The 15,539-nt window shown below is 46.4% G+C and overlaps 1 protein-coding gene across 1 annotated transcript in view; it reads left to right on the forward strand.

Annotated features, from left to right (window-relative positions):
* Positions 1–671: 671 nt before the first annotated feature.
* The window catches only part of LOC124775119 (serine protease snake-like), a 216,871-nt gene continuing 202,003 nt past the window's right edge, over positions 672–15,539 (forward strand). Inside the window, exon 1 of the mRNA XM_047249961.1 lies at positions 672–795. Coding sequence (XP_047105917.1) covers positions 672–795 — 124 coding nt within the window. The remainder of the gene's footprint in view (positions 796–15,539) is intronic.

Below are 15,539 nucleotides of genomic sequence, written 5' to 3' on the forward strand. Positions count from 1 at the left end.
GTTGTTCGGAAAAATCGCCACTTCATCGCTACCTCGGAGATGCTGTGTCTCATCGCTCGTGCGCCTACTATACCACCACATTCAAATTCATATAAATCTTGAGAACCTACCATTGCAGCAGCAGTAACCGATCTAAAAACTGCGCCAGGCACTTGTTGCCTTATATGGGTGTTGCCGACCGCAGCGCCGTTTTCTGCCTGTTTTCATACCTCTGTATCTGAATACGCATGCCTATACCAGTTTCTTTGGCACTTCAGTGTGTAACTTATACGTAACCAACAAATAAAATTTCTTAATTTGCAATTTCATTGGTCGGAAGTGTATATTAGGAGAGAATTTGCAACTTCGATGAAGTCGGTGTGTTCTCTAAGTATTGCAAACATAGCTAGTTACCATTACTCTAGGAGAAGCGGTGTTCGTAAAAATGAAGCTTTACGGTTATGTCTCGTCGACGTCACCGCCATTAGAGACCGTCAGCGAGCGGCTGTGAGCGAACACAGTAATGTCTTGATATAAACCCGGGTGGAACGCTGGTAGTTTGCCTGCAGTGTGAGAAAGAGAGAAAAGGAAAGAATGAAAACGTCTGGAGGAGGGGGGATGTCTTTAGTCTTATCGTGGCGGCGTCCAGTTAAAAGGCTCTGTAAAGCTAGCTGGAGCTTTAGTGCGGCGCAATGGACCGGCGGTGTGCGCGCGCGGTCAAGCGCAGCCCGGCGGCGCAGCTGCTGCCCTTGACGGTGGCGCTTCTGCTGGCGACGGCGCCTGCCGCCGCGGATCCCGGAGACAAGAGCCAGGCCAGTAAGTAGCGGGCGGCGGCAGAGGCGGGGGGCCGCGCTATAGCGGCGAGCACGCGCGAAGGCGGCAGCGCGCCGCGCTCTGCACTTGGACAGACACACAACACTTTGCGGCGACGCCACTGCGTTCTCTCCACGCGCCTCACGCCAGAGATATGTACATTCCGCTTGTAACCTGATCACGCTTACCTGTTAGCCGAGCAGACAAGCCACCGCACGTCATCAGCAGAACGGGTAGGCTGCTTTTCTCCCATCGCTGCTAACCTCTGTAAGATCTAAACAGGCTAAGGGAATCTTGGTTCAAATGGCTCTGAGCACCATGGGACTGAGGTCATCAGTCCCCTAGAACTTAGAACTACTTAAACCTAACTAATCTAAGGACATCACACACATCCATGCCCGAGGCAGGATTCGAACCTGCAATCGTAGCTCTCGCGCGATTCCAAACTGAAGCGCGTGGAACCGCTCGGCCACAACGGCCGGCCAAGGGAATTTTGCTTGGCTACCCGTCTTTCACGGTGCTGCAGTAGCTAGCAGTTTAGTCTGCACGCTATGAGTAGGATTCGGACGTTTTTGAACCGATATATTAGGCCCAATATAATATATAAATTCATTTTGTGTCATTGTAACCCAGGAAACTATGAATTTTACTTGTCCTTTCTTTCCTCTTCAGCGAATTTTGGACTTATTTATTTGCTTCGATACGAACTGTTATCGCTGCAGCTTGATCCTTTTTCGACTAGTACTGCCTATTCTCAGTTCGAACACATCTTCAGGTCACCTTTGACACATGTTTTCTACAGTAGCTGGAACCACCTGTAAAAGTCGAGATCCTTTGCACTTAATAACCTGAAGATATCTATTACGCTGTAGCGCCAACTAAACTAAAGCTTTGGAAGCCTAGTTTCATTAACCTTAGTATGTTTCAGCCAAATATGAATCCAGTAATACTTTTGCCAGAATGTGTATTCCAGATTTGCTGATTTCATTTTAAATGGCCAAAAACTGCATTCTAAATTCCCAAAATAACTTTTAGCAAACACAAAGTTCATTCTTCATATTATGTTAGTCTAAAAAGTGCACGTCTGAAGCAGCGCGGGATAGCCGCGTGGTCTACGGCGCCTTGCCTAGGTTCGCGCGACTTCCCCCCGTCGGAGGTTCAAGGCCTCCCTCGGGCATGTGTGTTTGTGTGTGTGTGTGTGTGTGTGTGTGTGTGTGTGTGTGTGTGTTGTTCTTAACGTAAATTAGTTTAAGTAGTGTGTAAGTCTAGGGACCGATGACATCAGCAGATTGGTCTCTTAGGAATACACACACATATGAACATTTTGAACATGTCTGAAAGAAGAACCATTTCTTCGATATTGAACTTTCTTTGCATTACGTTGCATGCTACCAGAATGTAGAGTCTAATATACACTGAGCCATATATTTTTCCTATTTCAATCAATGTTTGCCATAAATTTAGAAAGCCTATATACAGGGTGGTCCAATGATAGTGACTGGTCCAAATATCTCACGAAATAAGTCTCAAATGAAAAAACTACAAAGAACGAAACTTGCCTAGCTTGAAGAGGGAAACCAGATGGCCCACTAGATGGCGCTGCCATAGGTCAAACGGATATCAACTGCGTTTTTTTAAATAGGAACCCCCATTTTTATTACATATTCGTGTAATACGTGAAGAAATATGAATGTTTTAGTTGGACCACTATTTTCACTTTGTGATAGATGGCGCTGTAATAGTCACAAACACATGCCTCACAATTTTAGACGAACAGTTGGTAAAAGGTAGGTTTTTTAAATTAAAATACAGAACGTAGATACTTTTGAACATTTTATTTCGGTTGTTCCAATGTGATACATGTACCTTTGAGAACTCATCATTTCTGAGAACGCATGCTGTTACAGCGTGATTACCTGTAAATACCACATTAATGCAACAATAGCTCAAAATGATGTCCGTCAACCTCAATGCATTTGGCAATACGTTTAACGACATTCCTCTCAACAGCGAGTAGTTCGCCTTCGGTAATGTTCGCACATGCATCGACAATGCGTTGACGCATGTTGTCAGGTGTTGTCGGTGGATCACGATAGCAAATATCCTTCAACTCTCCCCACAGAAAGAAATCCGGGTAAGTCAGATCGGTGAACGTGCGGGCCATGGTATAGTGCTTCGACGACCAATCCACCTGTCATCAAATATACTATTCAATACCGCTTCAACAGCACGCTAGCTGTGTGCCGGACATCCATCATGTTGGAAGTACATCGCCATTCTGTCATGCAGTGAAACATCTTGTTGTAACATCGCTAGAACATTACGTAGGAAATCAGCATACATTGCACCATTTAGATTGCCATCGATAAAATGGGAGCCAATTATCCTTCCTCCCATAATGCCGCACCATACATCAACCCGCCAAGGTCGCTGATGTTCCACTTGTCACAGCCATCGTGCATTTTCCGTTGCCCAACAGTGCATTTTATGCCGGTTTACGTCACCGCTGTTGGTGAATGACGCTTCGTCGCTAAATAGAACGCGTGCAAAAAATCTGTCATCGTCCCATAATTTCTCTTGTGCCCAATGGCAGAACTGTACACCACGTTCACAGTCGTCGCCATGCAATTCCTGGTGCATAGAAATATGGTTCGGGTGCAACCGATGTTGATGTAGCATTCTCAACACCGACGTTTTTGATATTCCCGATTCTAGCACAATTTGTCTGCTACTGATGTGCGGATTAGCTGCGACAGCAGCTAAAACACCTACTTGGCCACCATCATTTGTTGCAGGTCGTGATTAACGTTTCACGTGTGGCTGAACACTTCCTGTTTCCTTAAATAACGTAACTATCCCGCGGACGGTCCGGACACTTGGATGATGTCGTCCAGGTTACCGAGCACCTTACATAGCACGCGCCCGTTGGGCATTTTGATCACAATAGCCATACATCAACACGATGTCGACCTTTTCCGCAATTGGTAAACGATCCATTTTAACACGGGTAATGTATCACGAAGCAAATACCGTCCGCACTGGCGGAATTTTACGTGATACCATATATTATACGTTTGTGAGTATTACAGCGCCATCTATCACAAAGCGAAAAAGGTGGTCCAAATAAAACATTCATATTTCTTTACGTACTACACGAATATGTAATAAAAATGGGGATTTCCATTTTAAAAAAAACGCAGTTGTCATCCGATTGACCTATGGCAGCGCCATCTAGCGGGCCAACCATAGCGCCATCTGGTTTCCCCCTTCAAGCTAGACGAGTTTCGTTCTTTGTAGTTTTTTTCGTTTGATGCTTATTTCGTGAAATATTTGGCTCGGTCACTATCAATGGACCACCCTGTATACATTCCGCTTTTAACCTGCCCACGCTTACCTGTTAGTCGTGCAGACGAGCTACCGCACGTTTACAGCAGAACGGGTAGGCTGCTTTTCTCCCATCGATGCTAAGCTCTGTAAGAGCCAAACAGGCTAAGGAAATCTTGCTTGGCTATCCGTCTTTCAAGGTGATACGATGGGTAGCAGTTTAGTCTGCACGCTATGAGTAGGATTCGGACGTTTTTGAACAGAGAGATTAGGCCCAATATACTATATATATACACTTTGTGTCATTGTAACCCAGGAAACTGTGAATTTTAGTTGTCTTTTCTTTCCTCTTCAGCGAATTTCGGACTTATTTATTTGCTTCGATATGAACTGTTTTTTCTGCAGCTTGATCCTTTTTCGACTAGTACTGCCTATTCTCAGTTCGAACACATCTTCAGGTCACCTTTGACACATGTTTTCTACAGTAAGCGGAACCATCTCTAAAAGTCGAGATCCTTTGCACTTAATAACCTGAAAATATCTATTACTCTGTAACGGAAACTAAACTAAAGCTTTGGAAGCCTAGTTTCATTAACCTTAGTATGTTTCAGCCTAATATGAATCCAGTTACATTAATTTTAATTTTGGCCAGAATGTGTACTGCAGATTTGCTAATTTCATTCTAAACAGCCAAAAACTGCATTCTAAATTCCCAAAATGCCCTTTAGCAAACACGAAGTTCATTCTTCATATTATGATAATCTAAAAACTACATGTCTGAAGCCGCGCGGGGTAGCCGCGTGGTCGAAGGCGCCTTGCCAAGGCTCGCGCGACTAACGGGGAGGTTCACGTCCTCCCTCTGCCATGGGTGTGTGTGTTTGTGTGTGTGTGTGTGTGTGTCTGTGTGTGTGTGTGTGTGTGAGAGAGAGAGAGAGAGAGAGAAAGAGAGAGAGAAATCTTCTTCGCATAAGTTAGTTTAAGTAGTGCGAGTAGTGTATAAGTCTAGGGACCGATGACTTCGGCAGTTTGGTCCCTTAGGAATTCACACACATTTGAACATTTTGAACATGTCTGAAAGAAGAAATTTTTCTTCAATATTAAACTTTCTTTGCACTACGTTTCATGCTACCAGAGTGTAGAGTCTACTATACACCGAGCCATATATTTTTCCTATTTCAATCAATTTTTGTCATAAATTTAGAAAGCCTATACAATATCACGTAGGAGAAGGTGTAATTAGATGAATGACGAACACTAACTTCACTTAACGAAGGTTTATTCAGCACTTGCACGTACAAGAGCGTGGAGCGAACTGTCTCCGGCACGAACACATACGGTATATACACAGCTACAGAACAGTCCAGTACAATGATTCTTGCCATTTGTGAATACTTCTAGAATGTACTTACCCAACATAGAAATTAAAATTTCACAGCTCAGGTGAGTTTTTTTTTTTTTTTAACGCCCTATCCCTCTTTCTTGTTTTTCTCTTTTTGTTTTTTTCTTTTTTTTAACAGGAAGGCAGAGTAAACAAACAATCTTTATTCGTACACTTGTGCTGTCCTAGGGATAAGAAAAGTAGAGAGACAGCAAAAACAATTTGGAAACCATAAAATCAACCTAAAGGCCGCCCCCTTCTTTTATTTTTTTTTTTTTTTTGTAACATGAATAAAGTAAATGACAATCCTAGTCACGGGCGGGAGTGAAAATGAAGTTATCATCTGCATCACAATCCCTGCAGCACGTGGTGTCCCATCATAAATCTGGCAGAAAGTCATATAATCTTGACCATTTTTGCCATCGTGGGCGGCATGTATTTCTCCTGCGCCGACCATTCGAAGGACCATTATCTGAGGCGGTTTCGGTGTTACCATCGTTGTGTGTGTGTGTGCGTGTGTGTGTGTGTGTGTTTTTTTTCTTTTCACGTTAACATAATCCAGTCATAACTGGTGCCAACAGGTAGGGGCCAGTTTTCTTCTCAGTGTGCTATATGCCAATATAATTGGACCGCACAGTACTGTCTCTAGTCGTTCTGCTGCAGGAGTCTTCTCAGTTCTGGGACACCCCAGCTGTCGGGCGGATTGTGAAAAACTCTTCCTAAAAAATTGGAAAAGTAAGTCCTGTATTTCGTATGACTCCGTATGAGCTCGTGTTGTTCTTGTAAATACATCCAATAATCCATCACGGACTTAATATCGTACGAATACAAATATTTCGTCACATGTAAAGCGATCCAACTGACCGCATACGTCTTTTGTTTGGGGAAAAAGGTCTTGTCCGATAGAAGAAGGACATCCGATGTTATTTCTGTGTAGTTAGTGCGCCGAAGGAAGGCCAGTATTCGACGCGTCAGCATCCAGACGTCCCTCGCTGCGCCACACACTAAACCATGTTATCCCGTTGCTAACAGTCCACAGTTTGTGCAAAGAGGAGAATCGACCATATGAATTGTATGTAATCGACTCCTGGTCACAAGTTTACGGTTTATAAGAATATACCACATTGATCTCGCTGGTGTTGACAGTAATGGAGTATGCACTGCACATCAAATGTGGTTCCACGTTCTCGACGGGTACTTGAATTCCATTATGTTGCGGCCATGGTGGTCCATCAAGCACCTATAGATCTCCCGAGTCATGGGTATTCTCGTCGAAGGTACTTTCAGACGAACCTAACTGTAATCAACAAGAAATGAGGCAATGTGTGCAAGAGAAGGCGAAATATTGCCCACCGCAATAGGGGGTTCGTACGAAGGCGGAACAAGTTCTTCTATCAGAGCTGACGTTATGGTATGCTTTCGTTGTTGCCAATTTCGTTTCATCGCTTGCATGTAAAGCGCCAGAGCTTTGTTTCGCACGTTTGTGAGGTTGAGGCCACCGTTCTGGAACTGTAGCGTTAACGTGTCATATTTGATCTTAAATAACATCCCAGTACTAACATAGAAACCAAAGGCAGCCATGAGGCGGTCTGCACTACCCTTCGGTATTGGTAGGATCTGCGCTAAATGGGGCAGTCGTGACGCTATGTGAACGTTAGTGTATGCCACACGTTGGATCATGTCAAAGGCTCTCAATGAGTTGTTGCGTATCGTCAGACGAACATTCTGCAGAAGCCGCCGAGAACTCGCCGCCGCTGACCGCCGTAGTGAACGGGTAAATGTGATCCCCAGACATCTCAGCGATTCCACCGTCTGAAACGGTCCCGTACGTCTTCCAGGCCCCGTCCAATGTGCATAATTTTGGATTTCGTCATGTTAACGACACTGCCTGCCGCCGTCCCGTAAGTCTAGATGTTCAATAGCCTGACGCACTTCACGTCCTGATCTGACAAGAAGGATCAGGTCGTCCGCATACACGCGACAAACGAAAGAGTTCTCATTAAGCGCTATCCCAGTAAGTGAACGCCTCATAACACACATCAGCGGCTCAAGCGCTATCGCAAACAGCATCATGGAGAGTGGGCACCCTTGTCGGACTGAGTTGTTAATAGGAATCGAGCGCGCTACCCGACCGTTTACAATCACCTTCGATGTAGCTCCTCGTATTAGCCTCATAACGTTGGAGATGAAAACAGGTGGAATCGCCATTCAGCTCATGACTGACGCCGAGAAGTCATGGTTTATCCTGTCGAACGCACGATCGAAGTCCACAGATATCATCGCTGCTCGCATTTTACACGTTTCCGCAAGGGCGATAACGTCACGGTATTCGCTTAACGCCGAGGAGATGTTGCTTCGCACCCCTAGGCAAGCCTGATCAGGGGATATTGTCTTGGATATCGCCAGCTTGAGACGAGACGCTATTAGTCGTGCAAAGATTTTATAGTCAGTGTTTAGCATAGTGAGAGGTCGATATTGATTAACAGTGCGACTCCCCACCATCTTCGGGATGGGAAGAAGAAAGCCCGTTACAAAATCCGACGGTAGGCGCATGTCCGGACGCATCGCCTCGTTGTACATCGACATCAACTGTGTCCTCATCATGTCCACGAATTCTCGATAAAACTCTAGCGTAATCCCATCTGGCCCTGGTGATTTATGGGCCGCTCCTTTTGTGAGTGCCACCTTTATATCGTCTTCTGTGGGTGGCTCCATAAGCCCTGCCTTATCCGTCTCTGTCAGTGTCGTTTGCACATGTTGCAGTATCTCTTCCCCCACCCGACGGTCCGTCGGTGTACCGGCATAGAGGTAGCGGAAATGCTTTAAAAATTCATTTGCAATGTCCTGTTGTGTTGTCAGTTGACGGCCATCTAAACCGTGGAGCACTGTTACCAATGCCCGGCGGTAACGTTTATGTTCCAGCGACACATGGTGCATCTAGATACGTTCCCCAGTGATGGTGTCGTGACATCTTTCCGGTATTGGGATGCCACCCAGTAGTTGACGCGTATCGATAGGATTTGTGCCCTGACACGATGAACTTCCGCATGATGTTCTGCAGACGGCACCTGGAAGGAAGCTCACGAAGCATGGTGTAATAATAATCAGGAGTGTCTCTCTGCCATCTCGCCTTATCCCGACCATACTGTATTAGAGCTCTTCTTATTGCCGGCTTAGTGCACTCGAGCCACCATTGAAGCACGGAGGTATACGTTGGTAGACGGCGTTGACATGTGGCCCATACCTCCTCGACTCTCTGACGACATTCGGGGTCCGCCAAAAGTGACGAATTGAGCTCCCATGTCCTGCGGCTTCTCCACACACTTTGCCTAGGGAGTAATATGGTACAAACGTAAGCCAAATGATCAGTAAATGCCGCAGGCCATCGTTCCGCGTCGACCACCTGATCCTGTAGGCCAACCGAAACATATATTCGATCGAGTCTGCTCGCCAAGTGACTGGTAAAAAAAGTATATCCCTCATGGTACCTATGAATCATGTCGTAGGTGTCGCTTAACTCCAAATCCCGGCATAGCACATCCAATTCACGACAGGTATTGCAATGTGGAGTCTGGTCTTTTTGGGCTAAAACACAATTGAAGTCACCACCTATAATGAAATTATCGAATCTGCTGGTAAATAAGGGCACAATCTCTTCCGAATAATATCTCGCACGCGCCCGTCTGTTGTCTGTGCCGGAAGGGGTATAAACATTGAGAATGCGAATTCCATTAACAGTTATCGCCAGTCCTCGTGCCGAAGGTAGATAAGCCAGGTCGCGAACCGGAATCCCGTCCCGGACCAATATCGCCGTTCCACTATCGTTGTTCGAGTGCGGCGAGGTGTAGGAGATGTATCCATGTACTGCCTGGAACTCAGGAATGTAAATTTCCTGCACCATCAGTATATCCACATCCGACGCGTATATCATGTCCCTAAACAACTGCTGTTTCACGGGCGATCTAATGGTATTTACATTCACTGCCCCTATTCTGTATGCCTGGGGTCGAGTAGCTGTCATCTCCACATGATGTTAAAATGACAAAGGTTCACCGTATCGATAGTCTCTTTGCACTTCCGCAGAGGGTCGCCCGACGGACGTGTCCCTGCGGCATTAGGTTTCTTGAGATGCGGACGGATGCGACTCCCCACCAATAGAATGGTCCGCGTCTGTGATTTCGTCGTCCTGTTCATACCAGCTGATATTATTGGGGTGCTCCAAATTTTCCTGTGCGGCATTGATGTGTGACATCTGTTGTTCTTTCGCAGCTTTAGACTCCACCGCAGAAGGGGTAGCAGGCCCCTGAACGGATGCGTCGTCTGAACGACATGACATCTTTTCACTGTCCGAATTCATATGGTCTGCGACATCCGAAGCTTGTGGTTACAAGTCAGACAGGTCCATAGTGTTGGACTCATCCGGGGCCCCGAGAAGAGAAGGGAGCGTCTCCGCAGAGTTTAGTCGGCGCTTCTTGCGGCGCTTTGGCGAGCGTTGTTTGCGGGCCCTAATCTCGGCCTCTGGTGTTGGAGAATCTTGCATCTCCTGCGTTCTCGCCGCCACCACAACGCCCTGGGGCCGTTCCACTTCAGCTTCCATGCCTATTGTGATGCTGTCATCCTCTTTTTGCACCACCTGTAGTGTCTGAGATTGGAGGTTGGTCGGAGCCATTCCTTCTTCAGTGGGGTCCGAAGGCGCCTCAATCAACTGCGGCGTCGGTTCGATAGTGCGCTCCGACCTCGGCGTCACCTCCCCGCGAAGCGCCGTCACGTAAGTCATCGGCAGTGACGTTGGTGTTATCAGATTCTGGAAGTCTCCACTGGGGAGTTGCACGAGTCTCCTCTGCATACACGCAGATCGAAGATGTCCTTCACCTCCACACCCGGAGCATGTCCGGGGCTGTCCATCATAGATGACAATAGCTCTACAGCCGCCGATGTTTATGTATGCTGGCACATGTTTCGTAAGGGCAATTCGCACCTGTCGGACACCATTGAGCACTGGATAAGTGCTAATACTTGCCCAACGTTCGGCCGTATGACTAATAACTCTGCCATATGGCTGGAGTAATTCAGTGACCAATGATTCGGGTACCTCGAAAGACAGCTCGAAGACTCGAATCGTACCCACGCCCAGCCCCGAATGAGCGACTAAAACTTCGCCAATATGACCATCGGAGTGTCGGAACTGGAATCCTCGTTTGGCGGCTTCAATGGTCCTATCGCATGCTGCGTCGTCAATCATCTTTACGTAAAGAGTGCTGCTCACGATTGATAAATGAATTCCAACAATCTCCGTGTAATTAAGATGCACTTCGTCCCTCAAGAAACGTTCGATTTCGAAAGCCTTCGGTCTTGCATACTCGTTACAGAACGTGAACTGTATCGTGGTTTTTCGGAAATTGTGTGCCATTGCGTTCGATTCAAACAGTAACACGCGCGAGTGATGACGGTGTAAACACCGCTTCTTCCGCGAACGTTCGCAGCCGGGACGTAAACAAGTTCGAGCTACTCCGCGGCTAAAGGCGGACTCTTTTTTTGAACTCACAACCCTCCATGCGACAGTTTAGTATCATAACCACTACACTACGTCGACTGTGCTACTCAATTTCTTCTGCGACATTGTTCCCTCCATTCTCGGTGTTACGTCATCCGAGTCCGGAAACGTGTCATCCGTCCTGCATACTCCGACTCCCGATGACGGATGTTCGCCCTGGCGGTGATCCTCTTATAACTTACCTTGCTGCTACGTTCTTCGTCACCTTTCCTCTTGTTGCATATCGCTGGAGCTTCGAATTTATCCTGGATTGCAGCAGCCTTATAGGGCTTCATTCAAGGGCGTGGATCGTATATCTAATCTTTCGTCGTCTTGTGTCGGGGTCGAAATCTTCAACTTCATAAGTAACATCAGACAACTGTCTTACAACCTTATAAGTTCCAAAGTAGCACCTGAGGAGCTTCTCAGAGACACCAACCTTTCGAACAGGAGTGAAGATCCAGACGAGATCACCAGACTAGTAGTCAACAGGGCGATGGCTCGCGAAATACTTTCGGCGATCGTATTCTTGAGCCTGCAGCGTGCGGAGTCGAGCTAACTGCCAAGCTTCCTCAGCTCTGGATAACACCTGGCCGATGTAGTCGTCGCCCACGTCAAAATCATGGAAACACAGTGTCCATCGTCGTCGTCGCCTCACGACCATGCACCATGAAAAATGGCGTAAATCCTGTGGTGTCTTGTTTGGCAGTGTTGTAGGCAAACGTCACGAAAGGTAGCACATCATCCCAGTTGCTCTGCTCAACATTGACGAACAACATTGTCGGCCGAGGTCTTATTAAGGCCTTCAGTAAGCCCGTTAGTTTGTGGATGGTAGGCAGTCGTCATTTGATGAGTAATGTTGCACCGACGGTTTATCTCTGTCACAAGATTCGATTGAAAAACTTTCCCTCGATCCGTAATTAACGACCTTGAGGCACCGTGTTTTAATACAGTGTCTTCTACGATGAATTTGGCTACCTCGAATGCTTCATCTGTTTTCACGGCTTTTTAATAGCATAGCGTGTCAGATAATCAGTGCAAACAATAATCCATCTATTGCCACTAGCAGACGTTGGAAATCGTCCGAGCCGGCTGGGGTGGCCGAGCGGTTCTAGGCGCTACAGTCTGGAACCGCGCGACCGCTACGGTCGCGGGCTCGAATCCTGCCTCGGGCATGGATGTGTGTGATGTCCTTAGGTACGTTAGGTTTAAATAGTTCTAAGTTCTAGGGGACTGATGACCTCAGAAGTTAAGTCCCATACTGCTCAGAGCCATTTTTTTAAATCCTCCGAGGAGGTCAATCCCAACACGCTGGAAAGGCGTTTCGGCTGCTGGAATTGGTATGAGTCAGCCCGGTGGTTACTGAAGAACTGCCTTTCTCCACTGGCACTCTTAACAGTGCGACACATAGTGAAGGACACTCCTAAATAAACCTGACCAGAAAAAACTCTTGCGGATTCTATCGTATGTCTAAATAAATCCTAAATGTCAGGCCTCAAGTGTGTCATGGAATTTCTGTAGAACATCTAAGCGCGTGTGTTTAGGAATCACAATGGATCAAAGTTTTTCTTGAAATGTAATCCATTAACTACCTAAAATTGTCCTTTCACATCCTCTGACCGATTTAAGACAAGCATAATTTGTGATATCTTGGCGTCCTTCTTCTGCTCAGTAGAGAAATCCTGAAGTGCAGCGAGACAGTCACTATCTTCATCAAAGTCTTGATGGTCTTGCACAGGGTTTCTTGAGAGACAGTCGGCATCTCGGTGTTTTCTCCACTTTTGTACACTATGGTAATGTCAAACTCTTGAAGACGTAGTGGGCACCTGGCAAGTCGTCCTGTTGGATCCTTAAGACCTGTCAACCAACAAAGTGAATGATGGTCTGTAACAACTGTGAATGGCCTTCCCTGGAGATACTGTCGAAATTTGCACATGGCCCAAATCACTGGACGTTGGATCCCTCTTGCAGTATGTTATGGCCTTGGGGTCTTTAAACTGACGCCACTGTTCTACCTCAGTGATGTGCCTAATTGTGGGAAGCAGTTGGCCCAGGTTCAGAGCGTCATTTGATGTGTTCGGCTTGCGACTGGACATGCAATACACAAAATTGATGGCACAACTTTATTTGATAAACAGAACGTGAAGCTAAACTTAGTGCTGGAGACAGGATACTACAACATAAGAGCACAGATTTTCAGAATAGGAACACATTTCAATATAATTCTTTTGGATGTAGAACCACCTCACGACCCCGTAAAACTGCCAATGTTTTGCTTGATAGTGCACACAGCCTCAATCACTGTGTCTCGCTGCAAATGTAGCCGATATATTGATAGTTTTATGGAATCATGACGTGGTCCACATCAAAATGATTATATTGAGAAAGGATGCTGCACCATTTAATTAAAGTACGGCATCCATGTGGTGGAGCTGCATGCATGGTAGTAGTGGGATAAAGCGGGCATGGCCTCCCTCTGCATTGTTGCCAGATTTATTCAAGATGGCGTATCCAAGCTGCAGCCAAAGATGTGACAACATTGCAGTGACCTTATGGTGTGAAGTTAAAATTTTGGAAGGAATATACGTCAGTTGAGCTACCTCCACTAAACGAACTACAGCTCCCTCTCCCCCTCCCCATCCTCTCCCCTCTCACCAGGAAATTGACGGGAAAAGGACTCAGTCTGTGCTGGGCTGCCGCATAGGATAGACATAACTCTTCATTTTCTATGCATTGTTCATTTAAACAGTTTGAGTTGACATAGACAATAGCTCCATCCAGTGCGTACACCTTGAGGTCCGAAGTCCAACTGACTACCAGAGGGCGCTGTTGGCCCTCCTCCCATACCCTACCTTGACATAATCCGAGATGGCGGTCAGGGGGGAAAAATGGCGGGAAATTCGCTCAGTCTGTGTCTAGTTGCTGGACTGGGAGGACGGACGTAATTGTTTATTGTGTGTACTGTGAGTTCAATGAATGAGATTTCTGTGCTGGAGGAGGAGTTTAACGGGTGTAAAAACTCTAATCATGCAGCTGAGTACTGAGTCCATAGCCACCTGCACGATGTTTGGAAAGCAATGATATTTGGTGAAGACTAATACGCTTCATCAAATTATGAAGATGCAGCAAGGTGCGACTAAGTTACACGTCGCAACTCTGCGAGTGATGCGACTGTGTCCCGAAGTCCAAGAGGAAAGACGTTCATCCCAAAGTCTCCGCAACTGTTGGAAGAAAAGTCACATGCCAGGCTCACAGTACCGCGACGCGGTAACCACAGGGGGCGTCACGTGCTTCGTGTCTCGTTGGAAATATCCGCAGCCGTCCTCCTTCCCATCCCTGGCGCACGGATACCCTTTGTCTTTGAGCACTAACTACTTCGGGAGTTATTACATCTGGTGTGTAAGCAATGTGCGGAATATTGTCACATACAGAGATTGAAGATGTCACAGGATCTAAATGTAACACTGTACAAAGTGAGTGAGAGAGCTTTGAAAATGATGCAAGAATACTTAAACAATTTTCGATGTAATTACTCGTTTTATACTTGAGACACTTCGCGCACTTTTGTGGGAAATACCCTAGTCTTTGAGCATAGGCTGCTTCAGAAGGTACTAAATACAACTGAATATGTCTCTAAATACACTTTAAAAAAGATCGCTACACTGTAGTCAGCTTCAGTTTTGCGATGTACATCGATACACTCGAACACTGACTCTTAAAAGATGGCGGCACATTTGTGAAACGGTCCCTGAAACACTTCACACACTTTTGTGGGAAATAAATCCCGAAACCAAAAATGCTGCAATATGTGATTTTACACGCCAAAACGACGATATTTGGAAGTCGAAATAAATATCGCTATAATTTTAAACAATACGCTCACCATTTTTCGAATCTTAACTGCTTGTTTGAAGGCACTGCTAGAGAGAGAAAAAATTCTGAGTCCTGCAGCTGCAGTGGTGTTTATCACTTTTTTGAAACGGTGAGTGGGCTTAGTTTATATTTTCTGCTGGAGTCAGAGATGTCTTTTTCCTGCCGGCCGCTGTGGCCGAGCGGTTCTAGTCGCTTCAGTCCGGAACCGCGCTGCTGCTACCGTCGCAGGTTCGAATCCAGCCTCGGGCATGAATGTGTGTGATGTCCTTAGGTTAGTTTGCTTTAAGTAGTTCTAAGTCTAGGGTACTGATGACCTCCGATGTTAAGTCCCACAGTGCTTAGAGCCATTTGAACCATTTTTTGTCATTTCCCTCACTTCTCGAAGCACACACTAGCGTCACGAGATCAGTCGGTCATCCACCGTGGCGGTCACGAGTTAAATGCCCACGATACACGCTGCCCTAACACGCGATCAGAGCGCGCTCCGGAGACCACTGTCACCCTCCGATCTCGTATACAAAGGCTGTGCTAGCTCCCCTCGGCCCAAAGGCATTACTGTTTCTGGCCACGACCTACTTGCTTGCTTGCTGCCATGCCTTCTACAGCCATCTCAGGGCTCTGGGATTTCCAGAATATATG

Source organism: Schistocerca piceifrons, chromosome 1 (genome assembly GCF_021461385.2).
Source record: "Schistocerca piceifrons isolate TAMUIC-IGC-003096 chromosome 1, iqSchPice1.1, whole genome shotgun sequence".
Taxonomy (NCBI): Eukaryota; Metazoa; Arthropoda; class Insecta; order Orthoptera; family Acrididae; genus Schistocerca; species Schistocerca piceifrons.